This window comes from Zootoca vivipara, chromosome 6 (genome assembly GCF_965207765.1).
Source record: "Zootoca vivipara chromosome 6, rZooViv2.hap1.1, whole genome shotgun sequence".
Lineage (NCBI taxonomy): Eukaryota > Metazoa > Chordata > Lepidosauria > Squamata > Lacertidae > Zootoca > Zootoca vivipara.
In genome coordinates, this window is record NC_142589.1 from 74,211,229 (window position 1) to 74,235,968 (window position 24,740).

A 24,740-nucleotide genomic window follows, 5' to 3' on the forward strand; every position below is an offset into this window, starting at 1 on the left:
AGTGGTACCTTGGTTCTCAAACAACTTGGAACCCAAATACTGCAAACTTGGAAGTAAGTGTTCCAGTTTGCGAACTTTTTCCGAAAGCCGAACATGCTCCGTTTTGAGTGCCATGCTTCCAATTTGAGTGTTACGCTGAGGTCTGTCTGTTTTTGCTATTTATTTTGCGTTTTTGTTTGTTTTTGCGGCTGTGTGGAACCCAGTTCAGCTACTGATTGATTGATTGATTGATTGTGTGACTGCAGTACATTGTTTATTGCTTTCATTTTATGGAGCAATGGTCTCATTCGATAGTAAAATTCATGTTAAATTGCTGTTTTAGGGGTTGTTTTTAAAAGTGGAATATATTAATCCATTTTGCATTACTTTCTATGGGAAAGCACAGCTTGGTTTTTGATTTTGGTTTTGGAACAGACTTTTGGAACAGATTAAGTTTGAGAATAAAGGTACTACTGTAAATGGTCCAGGGGGGTAACACCCTCCCCCACATTCAGCCTTTGTGGAAGTGACCGCGCTGAACCTATTTACTGCAGTGAATAAACCTTTGGACTCTTTCTTCAACCCGACTCACCAGTAATTAATGGTACTAGTGAGACAGCAGATTTGCCCTGAAACAGTATGACTAATACATAATCAACTAGCCCCTAAGTCTCTCTGCAGCTCCCACTGCCCTTTCAGTGGAATAGCTTGAAATCGGCATTAACAGCCTGCATTTCTATGGTTTGCCTCCTCTGTAACTAGCAAGGAAATGTATAATTCTTAGTGGGCTATTTTAATAGCATTGCAGGCTAGTAACTTGTGTGGATTTATTTACAAGCTTGTACTAAAGAATATAATTGCATTTTTATTCCATGTCCCTCTTTCATATCTATCAATCTCAAGTTTATTTTGGTAGCTAACTGACAGGCAAAAAAAGAAGAGAAATTGTAAATGTGATTAGAACAATGTTGGAGAAATCCTGGTATTTTAAATTTTGGTTTTAGCTCTATCATGATAAAAAAAATATTTGGTTGATAGACCTGATGAATGTAAATAAGTAAATAAAATAAATAACAAGAGCAGAGTACTTTGAAATCCCGTCAGCCATGAAGCACGTGCTGAGTGACCTTGGGCCATCTCTGTGTAATTTACCTCACAGGGTTGTTCTGAGGGTAAAATGGATGAAGAGAAAAAGATGCATGGCACGCTAACTTCTTTGAAGGGAAGATGGAACATAAATGCAGTGACAATTCAGTTTGGGATGATGCCCTTTATTTTGCAGCACAGAGGTGCACAAATCCCAGCTACCAGTACTGATTCAAGCTGCATTTAATTTAATAAGCTAACAAACAAGCAAAAAATAATAATTGTAACTTTGTTTCAAAAAGACTCCTATTGTGGTAGTTGGCTTACAATACTATCACACTGAGGAAAAAGAGGCCTTTTGGTGGCTGATGCACTTTTAAAAACCATCATTATTGCCATTGGGTTTTTCATTTTTGTTGTAATGGCCTTTATTCCATCCAAGTCAAGACAAGCCAGGTTTAGCTGAGGGGCTGGATCCCTTTCTTGCTCATTCTATCTTATCTATATATGTACAGTATATTCTTCATTACTCATTGGTTCAGGCCAAACCACCCAAAATTTTGGAGGGAACCAGAGCATTCTGTGGGCACTGTATCTTCCACTGATCTGCCCCGAGCATATTATTCTGCTTTTTAAGGCATCCCTTTGCCAACTTTTTTCACCAGCACTGTTTTGGAAACACAGTGATTCTCCCCTTCTCCCCCTATTTCCCCCACAATGGTTCAGCCCAACTGTTGCCAGCTTCCTCCCCCTCAATAGTTTGAGCGGACTTCCCCTAACTATCACCCCACACCGCTCGAGCCCGAGACGCTCTCGTCGCTCATTGGCTCTCTCTTTTTTTGCAGTTGGGAGCGAAGAGCGACAGTTTAGCAGAAAGCATGCAAAGTAGCAACCTGACGAAGAGCGGGGGCGAACGAATGATTTTTGTCTTGTCACGGGGGCTAAGGGAGTAATAAAAGGCCACTCTTCATTGGCTCGCCGTCCAAGCAGCGAATGATAGGATTGCTGTGATTGGTTGTTTGATGTCGGAGTTAAAGCGAGTGCTCTAGGAACCGTTTTATGTGCATGAATGCTTGCTTGCCTTTTATAGCGTTCTGAAATACTCTTCAGTTCTCCTTTTTTATTGTCACGCCGGTCCACAAAAGTATATATATCTGTTTCAAAGTGACATGGTAATGCTATAAAAATGTTGCCTCAGAAGCTTAATTAACCTTCGGAAATAAAATCTGCATTCTCCTCGCCCAACAATTTTTTCATAGTATTGACACACCTTCATTGTGAGGGCATCACTAGCAACCATCCCAAAAGATCCCGCCATCCTGTCAAAAACAAGATGGTTTCACTGTTACCTGTACTGTAGTCACACTCAGTTAATTAACTTGGCTATCTAGTGACACGATTCCCTCATAAACCCACAGTGTCCTGGCTTTCCCACAACTGCTGTGCCTTAACTTCACTTCATTTGGACACCGTGCATGAAGTGCCCTTCCAATACTTCCCCAACAGCAACCTGGCTTCAAACACACCCCAGCATTTTAAAAGCAGCATAATCTCCTCCAAGGGTCTGTTTCATATTTCTCCAGAAGCAAATGGTAATTTGGGTGGTCCAGGTGACAGTAACCAGAGCAGGCCTTCGCATGAAGCAGTTGTTTTGTGCATCAAATTTCAGAGGGGTTGCCATTTTCCCGCCTCTAATCTTCATCTCTGTGGCTGCAATCCAAAATAAAATAACATAAAATAAAATCAGCCAATTGCCTTAGGGTCATTTTCAATTTTCATACTGGGAGCAAAGACGTCAAAGGCCAGCACAGGCAATCACACCTTTGACCTCACACATTTATTACCCTCTGGGTAATCCTGCTCCACCAGCAGCAGGGTGCAACTATCTAAAATGGGAAATATGCCATTTTAGAGGCCAAGATAATGTATCTTTTCAGGTATATTGCAAGATTGAGACGGGCGGGTATACATTTGAAGTGGTCAAGGTGTGCATCAGGAATTCTTCAAAGCTGGTTCTAGTCAACATTTAGGATGGGCGGCTCTGTTTGAATCAAGGAAATGGCCTCACATTCCCTTGAGGAGACATGATGTTTCTCCCCTCCCTTTCAGGTTCCCACACCATGGGAGACAATGAGGATCCTGACGCTGCTGCAGCACCAAGCATGCAGTGCTCCCCCTCAGACTCCACCACAGACGACAGCAGCACCCAAGATGATTATGCGCTCCCCGCCATCGTACGCTCTCCAACCTGTGCCCGCTGCCGCAATCATGGCATCCGGGTCCCACTGAAAGGCCACAAGAACACTTGCCAGTTCCAGGGGTGCCAGTGTGAAAAATGTATCCTTATCCTGTACGTCTTGTGGGAAAGCAAGATGGAAGTGGGTGCTGGCCCCTGACATTGTGGGGATTTGTGTTGAACGTAGCACGGTGCTGGTCTCAGTAGGTGGCACTGTTCCCTTATGAATAAGGCCTTCGTCATATTAAGCTGCAAGCACTACCTCTCCCCTTTGTGCTTTGCTTGAGGCTTGCTAGCTCCGCAGCACGCCCATTAATACTTCCAGTGATGTACGGCACAATGTTTTTCTTTTTAAAGCACACTCCTTGCAGCTCCCTGCTCGGTATCCTAAAGGAAGAATCTGTGTGTTGTATGCAAATGTGCATGGATGGCTTAGAAAACTGGAAAAATGCCATCTTGGGAGGGTACGACTAGAGAACCAGGAAGGTTAAATATGCATCTGAAACCCAAAGCCGGGCCGTCCAAGTTTTCATACCAAGTAGGCCGCAAGAGTACTTCAACATGGAGCCCACAGGCTACACACTGCCTTGTCACATGGGAGGAGGAAAGCAAGGCCAAGACTTGATGCCCCCACCCCAAACCTTAGCACTGCCTTTCCAAAGCTGGCTAGCGAGGTGCCATGTTTAGGAAGGAGGTGCTAGGCTCCAGCAGGGTTCTAGATCCCTCTCACTCCCTTCCCAAAGCTGAGGAAGCACTAACTAGGCTTTGGGAAGGAGGAGGCGGTAGGACCTTAGGACCCTGCCAGAGAGCCCTCACACCTTCTTCCCAAAGCCTAGCCCGGGAGTGGGGGGTGTCAAATGTTGCCAAGGGCTGCAAAGGGAGAAAAGCAGGGTTTTTTTTTTTACATCATAGGGAAAAGGCCAATAACTCTTTGTTTGTGTGTGATTTGTATCTACCCACTCTACCACTTTAATTCTTTATTTATTTAATGGTTTCTCCTCCCAGGCAGAGACGCCGGGTCATGGCTGCCCAGGTGGCCTTGCGCAGGCAGCAGGAGATGGAGCTGAGGAAGCTGACCAGTGGTTTGCTGCAGCTTCAGGACAGCCCTACATCAAGCTCTCTCCACGCGCCCAAACAACCAAAAGGGATCAAACCATGCAGGGGAGACATAGGTAAGTTGCTATGCTATGAGAACAGGAAAACCTACATTGAATTATATAAATAAATAAAAATGCAAAGGGCTGAACCGTACTCCTCATTGATCTGAATTTGCTTCCAGTCCTAAATGTGTTTAGGATTATAGCATTTGGCATTAATTATATGTATATACAATCCCATCAGTTTATATAGGAGCAACTGACTTTCTCAATTGCCTCTGAGTTCTAAAACAAAAGAGCCCCGTCAGAAAAAGGTGGGGTATAAATAAATAAATATATAACAATAATAACACAGGCTGCCAAACAATAGGGGAGCAGAAAATATATGTCTGATATGAATGGCTGCCATGAAATAAATGAGGATTCATGCTGGCAAAGAATGATTTTTGCAAATTCAGCTCCATGAGCCCTTGCAAACAGATGCTTTGAACTTAGAGGGAAAAGATTATTAGGAGTACACACAAAAACTAACGAGTGTTAAGAGAGTTAAGTGTGTTCTCCCCACAGTTTTTCATGCTCCAAAATTCTCCTCCTGAAACTGCATTTCTCCCCCCCCAAAAAAAAACCTGTTTGTGGGATTATTAAAATGTGTATGTAGTTTTGTCCTTAGGATCAGGGGCTCAAGGACTGCAGCAAGTCCAGCAACCTTTGGCTCTTTCTCTCCTTGAAAAAAATCCATTCAGGCTGGTATTTAGAAGAATTCTGTGTCTGTGTTTGCTTTTTTAAATTCTTCTTCCCATTTCCTTTTTTCTTTTGTTTGTCATGTCTTGTAGGTTGCAAGACTGTGGGCAGGGACTGTTGCACTACTGACATTTGTAAGTCGCTCTAGGAATCTTTTTTGGCTGAAGACTGAGTAAAAATGTCTTAAATAAATAAATACCGTATCATAGGAGGTAAATTGGCTGCTTGCCAGATTTTAAGTAATAAATACAATTATTTATTTTAAGTATTTTTACTCTCATTATTTTTCACTGAAAAGGCTCTTGGAGCCTCTTACTATTTTTGTAAGACGGTCTTTGCCCTCAAGCTTACAATCTAAATGTTGTGGCAAACAAGGGGAAAGTGGGGAGGGAGATGGGAAGCAAACTCAGGCATCAGTTCTTAAAGTTTCAGTTCTTAAACAACCAATTTAAAATAATCTGATGGAACAGTGCTGCTAGGGGACAGCTCAGGGAGGGTCGAAGGTGTTAAGAGCAGGCCTTTGTAGAGTGGGGAGCAGCCGGGTACACTTGCCACAGACCTTGGAAGGCTAAGATAGCCAGGGTGCCCTGCCAGGGGCCTGCTTTACCTATGCTGTCATGCCAAGAACAAGCCTCAGGCCCTGAGTTTCAGACAAGCTCTGCATGGGCCTGCAATGAAATAGCCCTGCTTCCCTTTGCTGTGCAGCATGACAGACACCAAATGAACTACCATTACATGACTTTTTCAAAATTCAGGCAACATTCCAGTTCACAGCAAAGTGACCCACAAGCTTCTTCTCTTTTGTTGTACAGGCAGGAAAGAGAATGAAGAACCCTTGAAAGATTCAGAGGATGGACTCAGAGGGGTTCCAGGACTCCTACGACGACAAAGGCGAAGAGCAGCCAGGAAGGTGAGGAAAAAGAGATTTCCGGTCTTCTCTTTATACTGGCAACAATATGCCTTTTCCAAAGCTAAACTCAGCTTTGTTGTCATAGAGTTGTTAGCAAATGGCCAGGAAATGAGAAATGAAATAAAGCTGGAAGCACAGTTCAAAGTCTTGGTGCTGACCTTTAAAGCCCTAAATGGCCTCGGTCCAGTATACCTGAAGGAGCGTCTCCACCCCCATCGTTCTGCCCGGACACTGAGGTCCAGTACCGAGGGCCTTCTGACGGTTCCCTCGTTGCGAGAAGCCAAGTTGCAGGGAACCAAGCAGAGGGCCTTCTCGGTGGTGGCGCCTGTCCTGTGGAACGCCCTCCCATCAGATGTCAAAGAGAAAAACAGCTATCAGATTTTTAGAAGACATCTGAAGGCAGCCCTGTTTAGGGAGGCTTTTAATGTTTAGTAGATTATTGTGTTTTTTATCTTCTGTTGTAAGCCGCCCAGAGTGGCTGGGGAAACCCAGCCAGATGGGCGGGGTATAAATAATAATAATAATAATATATTATTATTATTATTATTATTATTCATCAATTTAAACATAAAGTAGCCAGCCACATATACGTTTGCCAGCATAACACTGGAGTCACTATTAGCATTTAGGGGTGTTTTTTTGGTAATGGCTGCTTCCCCTTATATATCCAACCTGAGCCTGTGGAACTCCCTGCAACAGTAGGCTTGGCAGGCGTGGGCAGTGCCAGAGAGTGGAAAGGTGTCCTCCCTGGCAAAACTGCTCTGGAATCTAGGTGTAGCCTGTGATGTCTCCCTTTGTTTCCTTCACTCATTTAAGATCTAGGAGACTTGACTGATTCTCTGGCTATAACCTCACAGAGAATGTCCCCTATGATGCTATGAGCATTTCCCATAGATAATTAATATGTTTCATGTCAATTGATGATTTGAGCAGAAACTTTTAAAAAATTGCTTCTTTTGTATGATGAAATAATTTATATGATGTTTGCAATATTTATAAGCTGTATTTGTATTGCATTTGCATTGTGCATTGTTCTCTAGGAATGTTCTTGGTTGCCTCTCCCTCACTGCTCTAAAGTGAGAGAACTGCCGTGGACCCTTAGAGGACATCAACCACCTCATACTGCTTGGTTCCCACCTCCGCTTCCTATGCCCCCTGCACCCTTCTGCCCATTCTTGCCTCAGGAACATTCTTTTCAATTTCAAGGTATGGTAGGTGGGTGACCAATTTCTCTAGTAACAAATCTATTTATTTATTTTGTTGCATTTAGTAGTCTGCTCTTCATTGAACATTTTCAGTCACAGAGCAGGGAACAACTAATAAAATTAAACAAAGTAAAAACAACAGCATACAAAAATTATAAAAAACAACAACCCGACAACAATTCTGTCACAAGGAAAAAAAGCAAAACTACAAAAACCAAATACCATGGTAAAAAATAAACACAAGATAGTCAAACGTTTTAGACAACCAACGGTCTTAGAAAGAGTTCCTACTCCCTCTTTCACATATAGAAGCCCACGCAGTCCCCCTCTGTCTCTCATACAAGAGGGCCCCACTCTGACCCCACAGATCTGACCCTTTGATTTGATGGCTAATATTTTAGTTGCATGTAATTAAGAAAACCTACATGATCATAGCACATGCTATGAAATATATATTGCACTTCTTATACCAGTGGTTCCAAACTTTTTTCAAAGAGGGCCAGATTTGATGAAGTGAAGGGCCGTGAGGGCTGACCAAAGTTGTTAACCTTTTTTTAGGATTGAAGTTGTTCAGATTTTTTTTAAGGATTTTACCCCAGGAAATAAACACTGCCACAGGGGCCGGATTAAACTGACCGGCGGGCCAGATTAGGCCCCCAAAATGGACTTTGGACATGCCTGTCTTATACTATAATAGCAGCAATTATATAAGAACTTAATGTGACCTTTCCAGCATCCTTGTGTTCTTTGTTCTGAGGAACGAGTTGTTGCTTCAGAAAGGCTAGCCCTAGTTCTGGTTTCTTATATTGTAAACACCATGTTGGCCTCCGTATTCAGATGTTGGCCTCCGTTTTCAGGGTCTGATCACTGAGCTTGTTTTCCACCCCCTGCAGGTTGTAATGGTAATGAAGCATTATACATGCCAGATAGTTATATGACACCTCCAGGACAGATGTTTCACCAGACCCCTGGCACTTCCTGGTGCTTACCGGTACCTTCACCTGCCGATCTGCCCAGGTATTTTATGTATGGCGTTCCAGCATCGGGAATATTTAAAGCTAAGTAATGGTTTCCATGCATTTCCATGCGCTGCTCTGGTTCGCCAGAAGCGGCTTCGTCATGCTGGCCACATGACCCAGAAGCTGTCTGTGGACAAACGCCAGCTCCCTTGGCCTATAGAGCGAGATGAGCGTGCAACCCCAGAGTCGTCTGTGACTGGACCTAACGGTCAGGGGTACCTTTACCTTTTAATGGTCTGTGCCTGAAAATTTAAAAACAGGAATATGTCTCTATAACAGCTAATCTAGGGATCAGCCATGAAGACTAACTGTGGGTGACTGAAATCTTTGGTTATTATAGTTGTAAAAAATTAATATAGGTCAGTATGAATATTTCCATATGCAAAATAAATTTAATGACTGCTTATTTTGCATATGAGAACACATTTATGGTGAAAATAAGGGAATCCTATCACAATGATCAGGAGTCCTTGCAGTTATATAGTAAAAAGAATGTGGACATTCACTAGAGTTGCTTGATCTTTAAAGAGGTGGCCCTGGTCATATCATATTGCCAAGCATAACATGTTGGATGAGGTCTGTAAAAAGTAACATAGCTCCAGAGTAAGTTTGAACTTTTGAGCTGGCAATTCTACCACCTGTCCACTCACATTTTGCCCATACTATATGATGAAATTTTTGCTCTCTGAAATATTTTCTTGTCCAAAATGTTTATGCACATGGCAGTTGGGTAAACACCCTAAAGAAAGTATGGCTGCTGTAATGTTCCATCTCCCTGCTCTGCTGAGGATTCAAAAACGAGAAGCCAGGACAAGACAGAGAGCAAACAGTTTGTAATGGTACCTCTAATACCCAGATCACATGGTTAATTTAGCCATCAGGTAGTGCTTCCCACATGTGGGAATGAACATGCCTTTTGGCTACGATCCTAAGTGCACTTAGCATAAATGTTCAATTAATGTCAATAGGACTGACTTCTGCCACAATATTTACAGTATCAGGGTGTATATTAGCTCACTAATCCCAAGAAAGGGCTAATCCAGCTAATGTCAGGGCTGTTGAGGAATAAGTCTCCACTAGACACAATGCCCATGATTTAAGATGGGTTAGTTATTAAGTGATCTACTTCTCTGTGTAAAATATATTTTAAGTAGAAGGTAAAGTTACTAAAGTAATTACAGTGAAGTCAAAAGGAAGTATAAAAGGTAGAGTTTGCTATAGAAATTTATGAGATACAAAGCAGATAAGCTGATGACCCTTTTGGCCAATTTATGTTGCTAAAAGAAATAATCAAACTTTCCAGTTACACAAAAGTCTTAATCTAGAGCAGAAGTGGGGAACTTCAGACTCAGGGACTGAATGTGGCCCTCAGAATTCTCCCCAGGCAACACACCTCATTAGCCCTGTTCTGCACCCAAGATTTTTTGTTTGGTTGGAATATGTTCTTTCCTTGCCTGGATAGAGGGTGGAGAGGGGAAACATCTGACTTTTGCTTGGCCTATTACAAAGTAAGCATCACATCCATTGCTCCACCCACTTTTGGACATACATGCGCCCCCCAGATAGTTATTCACAAGGGAAAGTGGCCCTCAGGCTGAAAAACATTCCTATCCCTGATCCAGAAGAATCTAGTGGAAGCACAAAGTCACAGATATGAAGCAGACATAGCAAAGACAGTGCTATAATAATTGTCTTGTTATGAGTGAAACCAAAGGGTGGCATATGCCTTTACTGCTAGAATAATGTATTTGCACAAATTATTTAAAGAACAATTTTAACAGTTCCATGTAACTTCAGGTCCTGTATAATGAATAATCAGAAATTGCTCCAGTGGAAGACACTACCTAATCTATTATTTATCTTTTATTTTCTGGCACTGGGACAGCAACAGCTGTCTATACTAACAAACATTTACTGCAAACAGCAAGTTGTGGGTGGAAATGTAAAGTGAACTTGGGAGAATGGCAGATGCAGAAGCCCCTCTTCCCCCTCAACAGTTTGTGGTTTAGCAAGGACAGAAGGCGAGTGGGAGACAAGCTGCCAGTAAGGAACTTTATAAACAGGATTGAATGTGCTCTCTGTCTTTCTCTCTCTTCTCCCTCCCATCCACCCTCTTCCAGCCGCATGGCCCTGAATCCCCTGAGTGGCAACATGGATTTCAGCAGACGTCCAAAGGCTGCACCTTTGGGAGGTCAGGTATTTTGGTCCTTGTGTCTTGCACAAAAATTGCCCATGAGCTGGAATTACCTTCTTCTCCCTCCTTCCTGAAAGATGGGAACACACATTTCAGTGATGTTGCAGGAGGTAGCGAAGCTGGCAGTTGGAATTATTTAGTCTGCCCTGTTCTGTGGGAGGGTGAATACACACATGCCAATGTATGGTAAGGATTCTCTCCTGATGTCTCTCCAGTTGGTGGCTCACAGGTGTGTTAGCTTGTCACAGAGAAATGGAGAGTAGTTCAGGGTCTTGGAATGGGCAACCTCTTTACTAATAGTAGAACTTATGTTTCCCCTATAAAAGTCCCACGATCCATTTTGTAGGTGATTGCTTCTCTGCCATAAGAAGGCCCCAACTTGCCAGAACCTTATATTGGTGGGGGGCTTTCATGGGCTGGTCCAGTGGTTTAGTGGGAGAGGGTAAAAGTGGGACAGTCAGCCAGTCATCCTCTTTGGTCTAATGTTGTGTTATGAAATGCCAGAGCTTTAGCTGCAAAAGAGGAACTGCTTTGGAAACAGTAAACATTATCCCTTGGAAAGTGAAACAACTCCTATTCCTTTCCGGCCCTTTAAATTGGACTAAGTAGAATGCACAGCTGGGGAGAACACAAGCAATGATTGGCAAGGCTAAATGATATCCATTCAATCAAAGAATCGTTATTTGGCACAGGCAATTGGTAAAATGACTAATAACTGGTCTATGTTTCACTCTGTATACGTGGAAAGCAGCCAGAGTTGCATCTCCACCCTATTCTAATTGGAAACCTTTATTAAAATATTCCATGTTGCAAGTGCCCATACCACAAGCCAACCTGGGGCTAGATTAAAATTGAGGATCTACAACTGTCTTGCAGCAGAGGCCGGTTGTGTGTCATTCTTATTGCTGCTACCACTTTTCTTTTTTTCTTCTTAATTCTGGCGAGGAAAAGGAGAGCTATGAGCTGGTTACCTGCATGGGTGAAGCTTCAGCTAGCACCTTCTCATCAGAGTAACACTTCATGCTTCTGATGAAGTGGATGTAACCAACAAAAGCTTATACTATAATACAATGGTTAAGTCTTTTAAGGTGTTGCAGGTCTCTTTGTTCTTTCCCACCAGCAAAGAAAGATGCAAGATTTACCCTGCTCTTACCCGTGTTTCTCCTAAAATAAGACACTGTCTTATATTTATTTTAATTACCGATGCGTACCATATGGTTCTGGGTGCCTGCCTCCTCCTGTGGCGGCCGGCGTTGCTGCTGCTGGGTCCCGCTGGCTCGGGGCGCGTGGTGCTGCCGGGCGCCGACCCGGCAGGCCTCCTCCTCCTCCTGCCAGCTCCCGGAGGCTCGGGGTGCTCCGCTGCTGGGCGCCGACCCGGCAGGCGTCCTCCTCCTCCTGCTGGCTCCGGGAGGCTCTGAGCACTCCGCGCGGCGCTGCTAGGCACTTTGTCGGCACTTCAGCAGCAGGGTCCCACTGGCTCGGGTCACTCGGCGGTCTTGTTCCAGCAACGCACCCCGCTGAAGCACCCAGCAGCGGAGCACCCCGAGCCAGCGGGACTCAGCAGTGCTCTGTAGCACTTTGAATCCTCCTCTTCCTGCTGCGGCTCAGCGCCCGGAACTGGTTGTTGCTGCTGCAGCGCCGACAAAGCACCCAGCAGCGCGCGCCACGTGGAGCCCCGAGCCAGCGGGACCCAGCTGAAGTGCCGACAAAGCGCCCAGCAGCGCCGCGCAGAGCACCCCGAGCTGCAGCAGGAGGAGGATTCAAAGTGCTACAGAGCACTGCTGGGTCCCGCTGGCTCGGGGCACTCCGCGTGGCGCTGCTGGGCGCTTCAGCGGGGCACGTTACTGGGTCCCGCTGGCTCGGGGCTCCACTCGGCATGCGCTTGGGTGTTTGGGCGGGGCTGCAGCAGTGGCAGCATCCGGTTCCAGGCCCCAACCCGACAGGTCTCTTCCTCTTCCTTGGCGCCCTCCAGAACTGCACCTAGCACTACGGCTTATTTTCGGGGTATGTCTTCTATTTTGTCAACGCATGAAAATCCTGCCATGGCTTATTTTATAGGTACGTCTTATTTTATGAGAAACACGGTATTCTGTTTCACAAGCTCTGCAAAAGGAACAAGCAGAATCTGTACATTTCATTAATCTAGTTCATGTCTGTTTGTTAATCATGAGGTTAATAGTCTCTCCCCCTCTCTCTTCAGCCAACCTCTTCTGCTCATGTTTCGGTCTGGCCCACCAGGGGGTTTATCTTCTCCCCCCTTTCTGAACAACAGCTGCAGAAAGAGGCTGCTGAAGCCCTGATGGTGCTGAGAAATGCTCCCCAGCCAGGTCCCATTTTGGCCACTTCCAGTCTTCTGCCCCCTCCCAGCTCTGCACCTGCTCTGTTGGCCTCATCAGCTTTCACACGCCCCTCAGCAACGTTTCACAATCCTGGGGTGGCCAGTCCCTTCCAGCAGCATCCCTCATACTTCATGCCTCCATGTGACATTCAGCCTGTAAAGGCTTCCAAGGACATAGCTTTGAAAGGAACCCAGCCGTCCCCAGAGTCAGTTAGTGCTCATGGAGAACAGGCCCCAGGGCCTCTTTTCCTTCCTTTACTCCATGGAAGTGCTCTTCCCCAGCAGTACAAAAATGTCCATCTATTCTCAATTGCTCCATCCCGGGCACCCCAAGTGGCTACTTCTGTAATGGTTTCCAGCATCCAAGCTGTCAAACCCAGCCTCAGAGGGACTTCCAGTGTCAGCCACCACCATTTTGCCCCAAATTTGGCAGCCTACCACACAGCCTCAGGCTCCATGCCACATACCATCTGCATGCCACAAACCGTAGACAGTGGTTGGATTTCAGAGACAAATGTTGAAGTCCTTGCTCCATCTGGCTCCACTCACAGTGGCCCTCAAATTCTGCCCTTCTGTGTCCCACCAATGGATGTCTCTGTCACTTCAGTGCCCCTACAAACTGGCATCCCATGCACTCCATTTGGGATGGAACTGCACATGCTTCCCAGGCTGTCACTGTTGAATCCTACGCCCTACATTATAGCTCAGGAAGGTTTCCCAGAGCCAGTTTCCCCCCCAGGGCAGAAATCAAAACAATGCCATCAGCAGCAGAGCCAAGAAGGAAAGCATTCAAATACGGGACAGGAAGGAGAAGAACATGGCAGAAGCCACAATGTGCCAGGGAGCAAGGATCCAGAAGGTACACTATAGACAATGCAGCTGCAATCGATACCAGAATGACTAATATGTGTTATCAACTGTTTTTGAAAACAGTGTCTCCGAAAGAGCAATGACATGTGCAGAAAGCACCCCTGTACCCAAAATCTAACTGTGGGCTATATATAGAAAAGGAATATAGAGTTTTGATTTTTTTTCCCCTCATACACAACACACTAGCTTAAGGAAAGTGATTGGCAGTAGGATCAGGACTACGGTAACAACAAAAATACTTCACACTGCACAATCAACATGGAATTGACTGCAGAATGTTGTGATAACCACTAGACTTTTTTTAAAAAAAAATCATTAGTTTTTTTTCCTAGAGCAAAATAAAAAAATTCATTCAGTAGCACCTTTTAAAGACCAACTAAGTTTTTATTTTGGTATGAGCTTTCGTGTACATGCACACTTCTTCAGATACAGTACACTGTATCTGAAAAACTGTTTTCCTAGAGGATAACAGTTTTGATAATAATATTGGTAAACGTTTCAGGGCTGTTGTAAGGGTTATTGAAAGAATGTACGCAAATATGTGCATTTGAGCTTTTAGAAAAACTCACTATACAAAACTGAAGTATTTTAAATTTTGGAAATGCCCTTCCATGATGCAGCACTGCTACCTGTAGCAATTTATTTGCTTTCATAGGAATTTGCACAAAATGTTAAGCACATGTACAGACAGACATGGAATCTGGAACGAGGGGATCTTTAATTCTCTTTGTAGATATTAATGCTGGGATCTTGTGGTTTTTTTAAAAAAGGATTTGAACTGTTGATGTATAGGAACATTCCTACCGTTAGCAAGAACAGTCCTTGCAGAGAAATTGTTAGGAATGAACGCAAACTAGCTTCAGCAGGTTTCTCCTTTATCAGGAAACCTGATTTCAGTGACCAAGACATACCTACACCCATATTGCTTTTCTCCTAAACTGAGAATCTTCTGCTGCTCTTCCCATATACAAGGAAGTACCAAGTGGCAGTGTCAATGGTGCAAATAAGAAACCTGCTCTGGACATCTCATATAGCTTCTGGAACTCCTTTGTTTAAACACCATCACCTTTGTATCAAGAGGTTACACAGGAGGTCATACAGCTGGGCTCCTCAGAACACAGACAGAAATATTCAAATCACTTATTCTGGATTAGTCGTATTGCAGTCAACTTGAGAATCATGGGATTTAAGGATCATGGTCATAATGATGTGCAGAGTACCCAGAGTGTCTGAGAGAAAGAATTCAGAAGGGGCAATTACGGTGTTGCCACTTAGGAACTATTCATACAGGGCTCCTGCAGTGTGTCAACTTACTGCTTGTAGATGACCTGGGTTCACACCGGATCAGGCAGAAGGCAATGCAATTCCAATCATGTTACCTTCTAGCTGACCTGGAACAAACCCAGGTCAGCCACATGGTATTTACAAATAGCAGGCTGATACCCTGCGGGAGGCCTGTCTGAATGGCTGTCACAAGATCAGTGTGATTTCTACAGTGGTTCCTCGACTTACAAACAACTAGACAACCGAATTTTTCGACTTACGAATGGGGCAAATGCCACGCGCTTACGAATGTCTCGACATCCGAAAGGAAACCGCAGCGGTTTTAGATAGGGATTTTTCTACTTACGAATTTTTAGATAGGGTTGCTTCGACTTATGAATTTTTCCGTTTCCACTGTATTCCTATGGGAAACCGCGTTTCCAATGGCGCTTTTCGACTTACAAATTTTTCGACCTATGAAGGTGCCTTCAGAACGGATTAAATTCGTAAGTCGAGGCACTACTTTATAGGTAGGAATAGGGAAAGAATCCACTGAGCTGCAGTGTTAGAGATCTAACAGGATTTCTCTGTTCTGTGTAGGTTCTACAGAAGCAGCGCCTGACTTCCTCGCATCTAAGCAAGCATGCAGCCAGTCTGTTCAGCAAGCCTCACCAAGCCAACAACAGCCGAGCCACCTCCACCAGGCCAACACCTCCCCCTCTGTTTCCCTAAGCATTGGCCAGATGGGCTCCATCTCGCTCCCCACCTAGGCTTCTGACAGTGGGAGGGTGCCTGGATATATAATACTTTGTGAAAAGAAGGGCTACAGTTGGGTAAAGCCCTTCTCTCCTGATCTTTTAACAGGGCATGGCTAGGGGCACAGCCTTTGCATTTCTTTCCTTCAGATTCCCAGCTGAGTTATTGCAACCACTTTATTGTGGCAAGACAAAGTCAGCATCACTTAACACATTCAATTCATTTTAACTAGTTCAGTGCCAGGCAACAGGCAGTTTTTGAAAGGGTTTTGAGAAAATGTTACGATTTTTAAATAGCATGTTGGAGTAGCTTTCTAACAAATAGTGTAAGCAGTTAATGTTCCTTCTTGAAGAAATGGGGTATTGTAATGGATTTCTACCATTTAAAAATAAATCACACTGAAATGATTAATGAACAAGACATGTGTTACGTTCCCGACTGCTGCCAATAAAATGTTGAGACACAGCAGCAGTTGTTTTGGTTTTTATCCCCAGGCTGAAGTTTGAAAGATTTTTCACTTTGCTTTATCTAGTGCTATTTCAAGAAGGATTCAAGTTTTCTAAATCAGAGCTATACTGAAATTCTGCACTCAGAATATATTAATGGGGTTGCATTTGTAAGCTTATGTTGGTTTTTGAGGGTATGCAAGAACACCAGGAGTGAAAACCACAAGGTAAGATGAGAAAACCATGTGTCACAGATAATTTCTCCTTTGCATGCTGAATTCTTTTACAAACACTTCTATATATTTTCAAACTTATATCCACAACAAGAACTGTAAGTATTTCTTAAACAAAAAAGTTCTCAAAATTCTGTGATGTGTACATGTACATATTCCCATATAAATATACAGTAACAGAGAGCCTCTGCAGCAAATATCAAGCAGCTGTTAAAGTGAGATTTGTTCTGCAGCAGTAGATCATACTATGATCTCCCTCACCCCAAACTGGACTGTTCTGTTGTTCCGCCTTTCTGCCGGAAAGGGGAGAAGGCTGGATGTATTAGCAAGAGGAGGTGGGGGAGGTGGGGCCGTGTTCTGTTGGTTCTCACTTCTAGAAAGGCTTTCATTATCAGCTCTCCAAACCAACAGAGCCCACATCACAGTTTGCCACAAGCAATAATTCCAGAAACAAGTAACTCAAACCACCCCATTTATTTATTAGAAAAATGGGCATCCAGGCCTTCCAATGCAGTCATATTGCACAAAGCAACTTAAAACGATTAAAATAATGTACAAGCCTTGGTTATTAATGCAAGATAAGCAGAAACATTATCTAAAATAGCTTAGAGACCTTTGAATTTCAGATACAGGGACAGCAACACTAATTTAAGTTCTACATGTATGTGAGAACATCCTCAGGACATGCCTTCTCTACAAACAATGTCAGTGTTTTACCTCTTGAAGCTTAAACCTTGCATACTATAGATATGAGAAGAGGCTGAGAATTATCTGCTATTGTTCTCTAGACCCCTCAGAAGGCTGTAGGACAATCCACCTAGAGTGTGGTACAGGCATGCCTACAGTACCATGCCTTCAGGGTTGATCTACAGCACTATTCCTTCCTATTGCTGTTCTGTTGAGATTCTCAGGAAAATGGGTCCCCTGTGTGGCTGAGAGAGAGAATGCAACAGCTTTCCACTGGTCAGTTCCTATTTGGATATACGGTAGGTAAAAAAGGACCCCTGGATAGTTAAGTCCAGGCAAAGGCAACTGGGGTTGCGGTGCTCATCTTGCTTTCAGGCTGAGGGAGGCGGCATTTGTCCACAGCTTTCCAGGTCGTGGCCAGCATGACTAAACCACTTCTGGCGCAACGGAACACCGTGACGGAAATCAGAGCGCATGGAAACGCTGTTTACCTTCCCACCACACTTGCCACAGCGGTACCTATTTATCTACTTGCACCGGTGTGGTTTCGAACTACTGTAACACACAATGTTTCTTCAAGTGCCATTGCAGGAGTGGCTGTACCACCATGGGGTGGACTAGGCCTCAATATACAAGAGCTGGGAAGTCCTTGGTTTAAAACTTGCATCAGCAAGGCCACTATTTCAGGCCAGCACAATCCTGGAGCTAAATGCAGTGCTTTATCAGGTGTATAATATGGCCATCCAGCTGCTTGCAGCAAAAACAGGAGGTTCATCAACTTGGTGGCCTATTGTATGTGGCCAATTGGCTGCATTCAGATTAATGTGTCACACATTGTGCAGGCTTGGAGTATTTTTTCAGCCTCAGCACCTCATTCTGCAATAAATTGACAATACTGATCCACCTTACAAGGTTGTTGCAGGGATGACTGTGTCAAAGTATTTAACACATTATTAACAGTCTGCTGTACAAATGCTAAGTTATTATTTTCCACCACCAACATCCAGAGATTCTAAAAAGAATGAGCTGTGCTAACTTCTGAATGGTTACAGGAATACACTGGGCTTCCAAATGGTTGTGGGAATGCATTAAACCAGGAATGCAGAACATCTGGCTCTTCAAATGTTGGGACTCCCAACTCCAGCCAGTCCCAGCTACTATGAGTTGGAGAGTTACAGTCCAACAAAATATGGAGAGCCAAATATCCCCTGACTTTTTTTAGCTTGCTCTCTCCCATTCTCCCCAAAATAGAAAGTGTTGCCAATTTTATTTTTACCTGGCAGGGCTGCAGTGCCTTTATTTCAATACGTGAATTTCTGCCCGATGTGCAGGAGCAAAGGCAGTTCTGGGAAACAGAAGCAGTAGCCTTATTCTCATGGTGCCTGCAGGGTGTGGTGAGCATTATATAAATGAAAGGAAATGCAGAAATCTAAGAATGTACACTACACCAAATAGGAAAACATTATACAAATATTGCTCCCAACTACTGTACTATCACACACAAAAACCAATCATGAGCGCAAATGTTGGATCCTGATACCGAGTTTCAGATACTTCAGTTGGTTAGACCAGAGGTTTTCAACCTTTTTGAGTCCACGGCTCCCTTGACCAACTGCATTCTTTCTGCGGCACCCCTGTGGGGCTCAGGAGCCCCTTTATGTTACCCCTTGCCTGCAGAACTGGCAGCGCCTCACCCCTTTTCGAACACCCCTGTGGAGCTTTCTCTCAGCCTCCTCTCCTCCTCTTGGGAGTCCTCTGAGCAGCAGCTGCTGCCTCCCCCCCGTCTCTGAGCTGCCCACCCCCTGCTCCACCCCAAAGAGAGGTGCCTCCTCCCACTGCCCCACAGGGGCATGGGAAGCACCCCCTGGCCAGCCCCAGAGGCACTATTCGCCCTGGGGCTGCTGCAACAAACAGATGTGCAAGCCTTTGGGAGGCAGAAACACAAGAGGGCATCAGAGGAGGGAGGGAAGGAAAGAGGGACAGAGGCCAGTGGTTCCCGCGGCACCCCTGACCATTGTTCAAAGGCACCTCAGGGTGCCACGGCACACTGGTTGAAAAGTACTGGGTTAGAGCATGATGCTGATACTGCCAAGCTTGTAGGTTTGATCCTGGACTAGATGATCCTCAGGGTCCCTTCCAACACTCTGATTCTATAAATCCTGCCTGCACCAACTGCTGACGCGGAACCTAGGAAGCAGCAGCCGAGGGGAGATGCATAGCACAGCCCGATATAGGAAGGGAGGGTACCAGGAACAGCCGGAAGATGAATGGAACAGCGGTACCATTTCCTTCAAGAGATGGGGGAGTGGCGAAGGAATGCATCCTCCCCTCAAATTACGGGGTCAGATGGTTCCGCCGAGGCCACACAAGCAACCGCTTCCAAGAGCGGAGCTGTGGCGGCTTAAGCGTCAAGTCAGTCGGCGGCTAAAGGGGCTTCTCCCGCCGCTGAAGTGTTGGACCAACTGGCTTCTTTCCGATCAACCCCGTGAGTATTTCCCCCCCTCCGTTTCAAATGGTACTGCCTATATATAAAGCGTAGAGCGGATGTCAGAACGAACCACTGCGCACGATAGGGGGAGGAAATCAGGCAAACTCGCTTTTCCCTTTGCTTGGGGAAACCTATTTCCCTCTCGTCAGTAAGAGTGTTTTAAAAGGCAAGCAGGAGCCTTCAGTCATTTCATAACTTTGGGGAAGGTTCTGTGAGCAAACCGCTCCCCCCATTGTGTTTATTGGTATTTCCCACTCGCCTTGAGGGGGCATCTTTGGATTTGTACCACTATGCGCTACACAGAGGGGGAAGCAGTGGACAGAGCTATTGTATCAAAAGGGGAGCCTGCAGGAAAATTAGTCGTATGCTCTGCTTCCTAGGTATTTCCCTCACCACCACTCCCACAAAATATAATTTTACTATTACGCTGCCTAGTGCTGTCTTCTTTGAAGCGGGAGGATCCACCAAGGAAGACCAATGGCATAAGACAAACCCCCCTTTTTTGATAAATGGGACTGTCGATTCATAGTGAAGCCGATGAGAAAGGACTAAACCACGCACGCCGACAGGAGGGTGAGAGGGAAAGGTTTGCACGCATGCAATTAGCCTGCCTAGACTGGGTGCTCTATGCACAGTCCCCTCCCTTCCCTGGCTAGGTTAGTGCAGTCCCCTGTGTAGGGCAGGTGGGGCGGGGACAGAGGTGGGGGGCTTTCATTGTGTGAAGTCTCATTATTGCTCTTGCCTTCCCAGGCGCCATAAGGGACCATGAGTGACGGCGACAAGAACCCAGCCAGCACCCCGACCCCAGTCACTGATGTGCAAGGGGATGGGCGATGGATGTCCCTGGTGAGAAGCCCAGCTGACTCAGTGGCCCATTGGGAGGAGGGGGGTGGGGGGGAAGAGAATAATTTTCCACCTTGGGAGGGTGCAGTTGCATTTTCCAGGGTTTTCGTTTGCACGTCTCCAAATGGTGGCAATCAGTTACGAGCTTCGAAAGGCTTGCAAGAGATTTGTATTTTTAGGTTGAAACGCATGCACCCTCCCGCAGCATTTTAAAAAAACAAAGCAAATGCAGGATAAGGTGAAGAGGGGAGGGAACATCCTTATGAATGAACCACCTGTGAAACAGACAAAAGACCTGAAGTAGACTCCTGCCTCTCACTTGCCCCAATGGGCTCTTTGAGTAGCCTTATTAGTTTTCATTGTCTCTGATCTTTTTGGTCACTCAGTGCCCTTCCTGGAGAAGGCCGTGGCCGTTCTTGCCTTTGCAGTTTTCATTTAGTATTTGTGACCCACTTTTTCTCCCAAAGTGGAAAATAACAAGGGAAACTCCAAATGACTTACAGTAAAGGCGATAGTGCATTGTGGTCCTCAGGCAGTGTACAGTTGCTTGTGTGCTCATTTCTTGTGTGCTAGGCCAGAATTGCCAATGTGCTAATCCTGAGGAGGATGCAGAATGGAGCCCCATCCCTGCAAAGGGTGCTGTTGTGGTGCAGAGTGATAAAACCACCTACTACCACCTCAGTTGTAGGGCTTTCATTTAACCATCAACATGGGACCTATTTTTAATGTTTCAGAAGTGTAGGCCGTGTCAAGTCTCTTGCAGCAAAACCAACAGACCACCTTAAATATTAACATTTTCATTGTATGTGCCCTCCTTTTCTCTTCTTTCTTTCGTTGAGGGAAAAACCCCAACAACAGTACTTAATCTTCATAATCACAAAAGAAAATGGTGCTGGTATCACCAGTGTGGCTCACCTGAAGCTGCAAAGGGGGTGGGCCCACTCTTATGCCACCCACTAATTGACGGCCAGTAACGGTTCCATTTCTAAGTCTAATTTCTCACCTTTGGCCTGACTACCACCTCACACATTACGATGTGGAAAGTGCTTTATGTTAGGTACCCCTTTTAGCCTCCTTTTCAGCTACTCCTTTCCCATCAGGGTGGACAGTAACAGTGGAGTTTTTTTCTATTTCTATGTCTTGGCATGTAAATATACGGCAGTCTTTTGTGTGGTAAGTGAACGGGAAATGGTTGGCGGTAACAATGCACAAAAGCTGCGTATGCAGTATTAACTTTTAAGGTACATTCTGAGCACATTTTGCCCCCTCAAAGAATTCTGGGCACTTTCGTTTGTTAAGGGTTGCTGGGAATTGTAACACTGTGAGGGGTAAACTACATTACCCAGAATTATTTGAGGGGAGGAAAATGCTTCAAATGTGATTTGAAGAATTGGTGTGTGCGCAGCCTTAGCGCAGCAGGGATTCAGGCGGCACTCCTGTGCAGAGTTAGGCATATTTTAAAGACTTTAGTGAGTCTCACCTGCATCTCATTTTGAAACGGGTCTGCACGTCTAGGTTGCTTCCACTCTCCACCCAACAGCGTTCCTTTTTTTAGCTTCGTCTCTTGAAATTTGCCCTCTTTCTCCCCATAAAACAGCACCATCGCTTTATTGCTGATAGCAAAGACAAGGAACCAGAGGTTGTCTTCATTGGAGATTCCTTGGTGCAGCTGCTGCACCAGTTCGAGGTAAGGTGGCTCAGAAAGAAACTTGTAAGGGGCGAGGTGGGTAAGTGGAATTCTCTTTTAATAGTCTGACAGCTGATTTGTTTCCCCTCCCCAGATCTGGAGAGAGCTTTTCTCCCCTCTACACGCTCTCAACTTTGGCATTGGGGGTGACGCCACCCAGCATGTGCTCTGGCGCCTGCAGAATGGGGAGTTGCAGCACATCCGACCAAAGGTAACCTTTATGAAACAGTGCTATGCCCACTCAGACCATTGGTCCATCCAGCCCAGAATTGACTGACTGCCATTTCCCAAGATCTCAGAGGCATTGATCAGCAAGATCCTTTAAAAACTGGAGATGCCAGGGATTGAGCACTCTGCCCGTGATCCTAAAGCTTTTCCCAAGAGATGTCTCCTTACAGGAAGCGTCCAAGGAAATTGTTAGTGGTGGTACAGGAACATAGAGCAGGATGAGGAAGTAACCACTGATCTTTAAGGAGAGTTAGGTTTGTTTGTATTCTTCACCAAGAAAACCAGCAGGAAATCATATAGATTTCCATATTTTCTCAATAATTTATTCTGCCTCTAGGAGTGTGTGTGTGTGTGTGTGTGTGTGTGTTTAAATGTACTTTGGCATTTTTTCCGAAAGGACAAGGAAGTATCCAAAAACTCACAAGGACTAAGAGAAAAGAGAAAAATTGACAGTAGCCCTTCTTGTATAATCTCTATGCAAAAAATATTTAACTCAGTTTCTGTGGCGCATGCATCATATGCCTATGTCTCTTTATTTTGCTTAATTCTGCTTTCACTAGTTAATGGGCTTTTGGGGGGAAAGTCCTGGAAATACTGTTCAGACTACTTCTCCCGATTTGCTGAGATTATCTACAACACCTCTTAAAGCAGGCATCCCCAAACTCCGGCCCTCCAGATGTTTTGGCCTACAACTCCCATGACCCCTAGCTAACAGGACTAGTGGTTGGGGAAGATGGGAATTGTAGTCCAAAACATCTGGAGGGCCGAAGTTTGGGGATGCCTGTCTTAAAGCATATTCTATAGCTGCTAGGCCTAAGGACTTGAAACAAGCTTTTAAAACATCAGCTAGGGGCTTCCATCCTTGCTCACCCACCCCATTGCCAACCCCATTCCCTTTGCAGCTTGCCCCCCCAACCCACCCCTTCACAGCTTGCCCCAATCGCCCCATCCCCATACTGTTTGTCGCTGCCACCACTGGTTAGGGGAGGGACTCCCCCCACTTTGTCCACCTTTGCTGAGAAAAGAGAGCACAATTGTGGTTTTAAAAACAGGATGGGGAACCTGTGGTTGATGGGAGTTGTAGGGAGGGAATCTGCAGGGAGGAATCTTCAGCTACAGGAGAAAATGATTGTTCTAACAATATGGGTGACCTCCTTTAGCCCAGGGCAGCAACCTCTCCTTTCCCCAAGCGAAACTGATTCCGCACCCCCCCTCTTCTTTACGCATAGATCGTGGTCGTCTGGGTGGGCACCAATAACCACGGCCACACTGCCGAGCAGGTGGCTGGCGGCATAGAAGCCATTGTGCGGGTCATCCATCAGCAGCAACCGCAGGCCCGTGTGGTGGTGTTGGTGAGTGCCGAGGGTGTCCGGGCGGGACTGCTCTGGTGGGAGGGACGAAGGTTTAAGGCAGTTGCTGTTGGACTGCAACTCCCATCATCCCCAGCTAGCTAGACCGGTGGTCGGGGATGATGGGAATTGTAGTCCCAAAACAACCCCAAGTTCGGGAAACCCTGGGGTAAGGTCTGCACTGCTTTCTGATCGGCTTGTGTCTTCTCCGACGCAGGGCTTGCTGCCACGGGGCAAGAACCCCAACCCCTTGCGGGAGAAGAACAGCAGAGTGAACGAACTGCTCGAGGCGAAGGTGCCGCTGCTGCCCAATGCCTCCTTCCTCAATGTCGACCCGGGCTTTGTGCATTCGGATGGGACCATAAGCCATCACGACATGTACGACTACCTCCACCTGACACGCAACGGCTACGCCAGACTCTGCCCCGGCCTGCACCGGCTGCTGCTTTGCCTGCTGGGAGAATGCAACGCTCAAAGCCCTTGACCAAATGCTGTTGCCCATGGCCAAGATGGAGCCACGCTCTGGCCTGCGTTGGCTGCAAGGGGAGACCTCCCCAGAAGTTAGAATCCTGTCTCTCCCGCCACCTCTCCTCCGGTCTTCAAGTGGGTATGCAATAAATACAGCTTCCCTCCCAAGCTGTTACGTCTTCATCTACCTAGTATTCGGCACTGAATGCGGATTTCTCTTCCCCCCCGAATCCCTTTTCTGCATGTTAGTTCTGTAGATTGTTAAGTGATTGTGGGAGACTGTGGGGTTGAGGGCCTATTGGCCGGCATCTGCCAAAAACGTAAGTTGGGCACAGGGCAAGTTGATGCAAACTTGCTTATGTTTACTTAATAAAAGTGGTGCACAAAGTTTCTGGTCTCCAAGACTGGCTTCTTCTTTTTCTCCACCCGGTAGAACACGAGACCCTTAATCTCAAGGCTGTGGGTTTGAGCCCCACCCTGGGCAAAAAGATTCCTGCATTGCAGGGGGTTGGACTAGATGGCCCTTGGGATCCTTTCCAAGTCTATGATTCTGAGTGGGTGTGGGGTTTTTTTGTCCCAGATTTGCAAGCAGCGACTTCTCAAACAAAAATGGAGGT

The 24,740-nt window shown here is 45.6% G+C and overlaps 2 protein-coding genes across 4 annotated transcripts; both read left to right on the forward strand.

The window, feature by feature from the left end:
* The first annotated feature begins 3,180 nt into the window (after positions 1 to 3,180).
* LOC118085939 (uncharacterized) lies at positions 3,181 to 16,161 on the forward strand. Its single transcript, XM_035117073.3, has 8 exons — positions 3,181 to 3,415; positions 4,307 to 4,473; positions 5,952 to 6,049; positions 7,090 to 7,255; positions 8,148 to 8,271; positions 10,394 to 10,469; positions 12,668 to 13,664; positions 15,539 to 16,161. The coding sequence occupies exons 1-8, from the start codon at positions 3,186 to 3,188 to the stop codon at positions 15,706 to 15,708; spliced, it is 2,028 nt and encodes a 675-aa protein (XP_034972964.2). The 5' UTR covers positions 3,181 to 3,185; the 3' UTR covers positions 15,709 to 16,161.
* A 3,247-nt stretch (positions 16,162 to 19,408) lies between these two features.
* On the forward strand, positions 19,409 to 24,510 carry PAFAH1B3 (platelet activating factor acetylhydrolase 1b catalytic subunit 3). 3 transcript variants are annotated; one of them, XM_035117950.3, is made up of 6 exons: positions 19,409 to 19,545; positions 20,299 to 20,394; positions 21,989 to 22,078; positions 22,173 to 22,289; positions 23,536 to 23,658; positions 23,873 to 24,510. In XM_035117950.3, the coding sequence occupies exons 2-6, from the start codon at positions 20,314 to 20,316 to the stop codon at positions 24,137 to 24,139; spliced, it is 678 nt and encodes a 225-aa protein (XP_034973841.1). In that variant the 5' UTR covers positions 19,409 to 19,545; positions 20,299 to 20,313; the 3' UTR covers positions 24,140 to 24,510. The 3 variants fall into 3 exon arrangements, with proteins under 3 accessions (XP_034973841.1, XP_060131612.1, XP_034973842.1); XM_060275629.2 differs by lacking the exon at positions 19,409 to 19,545 and adding an exon at positions 19,683 to 19,928; XM_035117951.3 differs by lacking the exon at positions 19,409 to 19,545 and adding an exon at positions 19,846 to 20,204.
* The last annotated feature ends 230 nt before the right edge of the window (positions 24,511 to 24,740 follow it).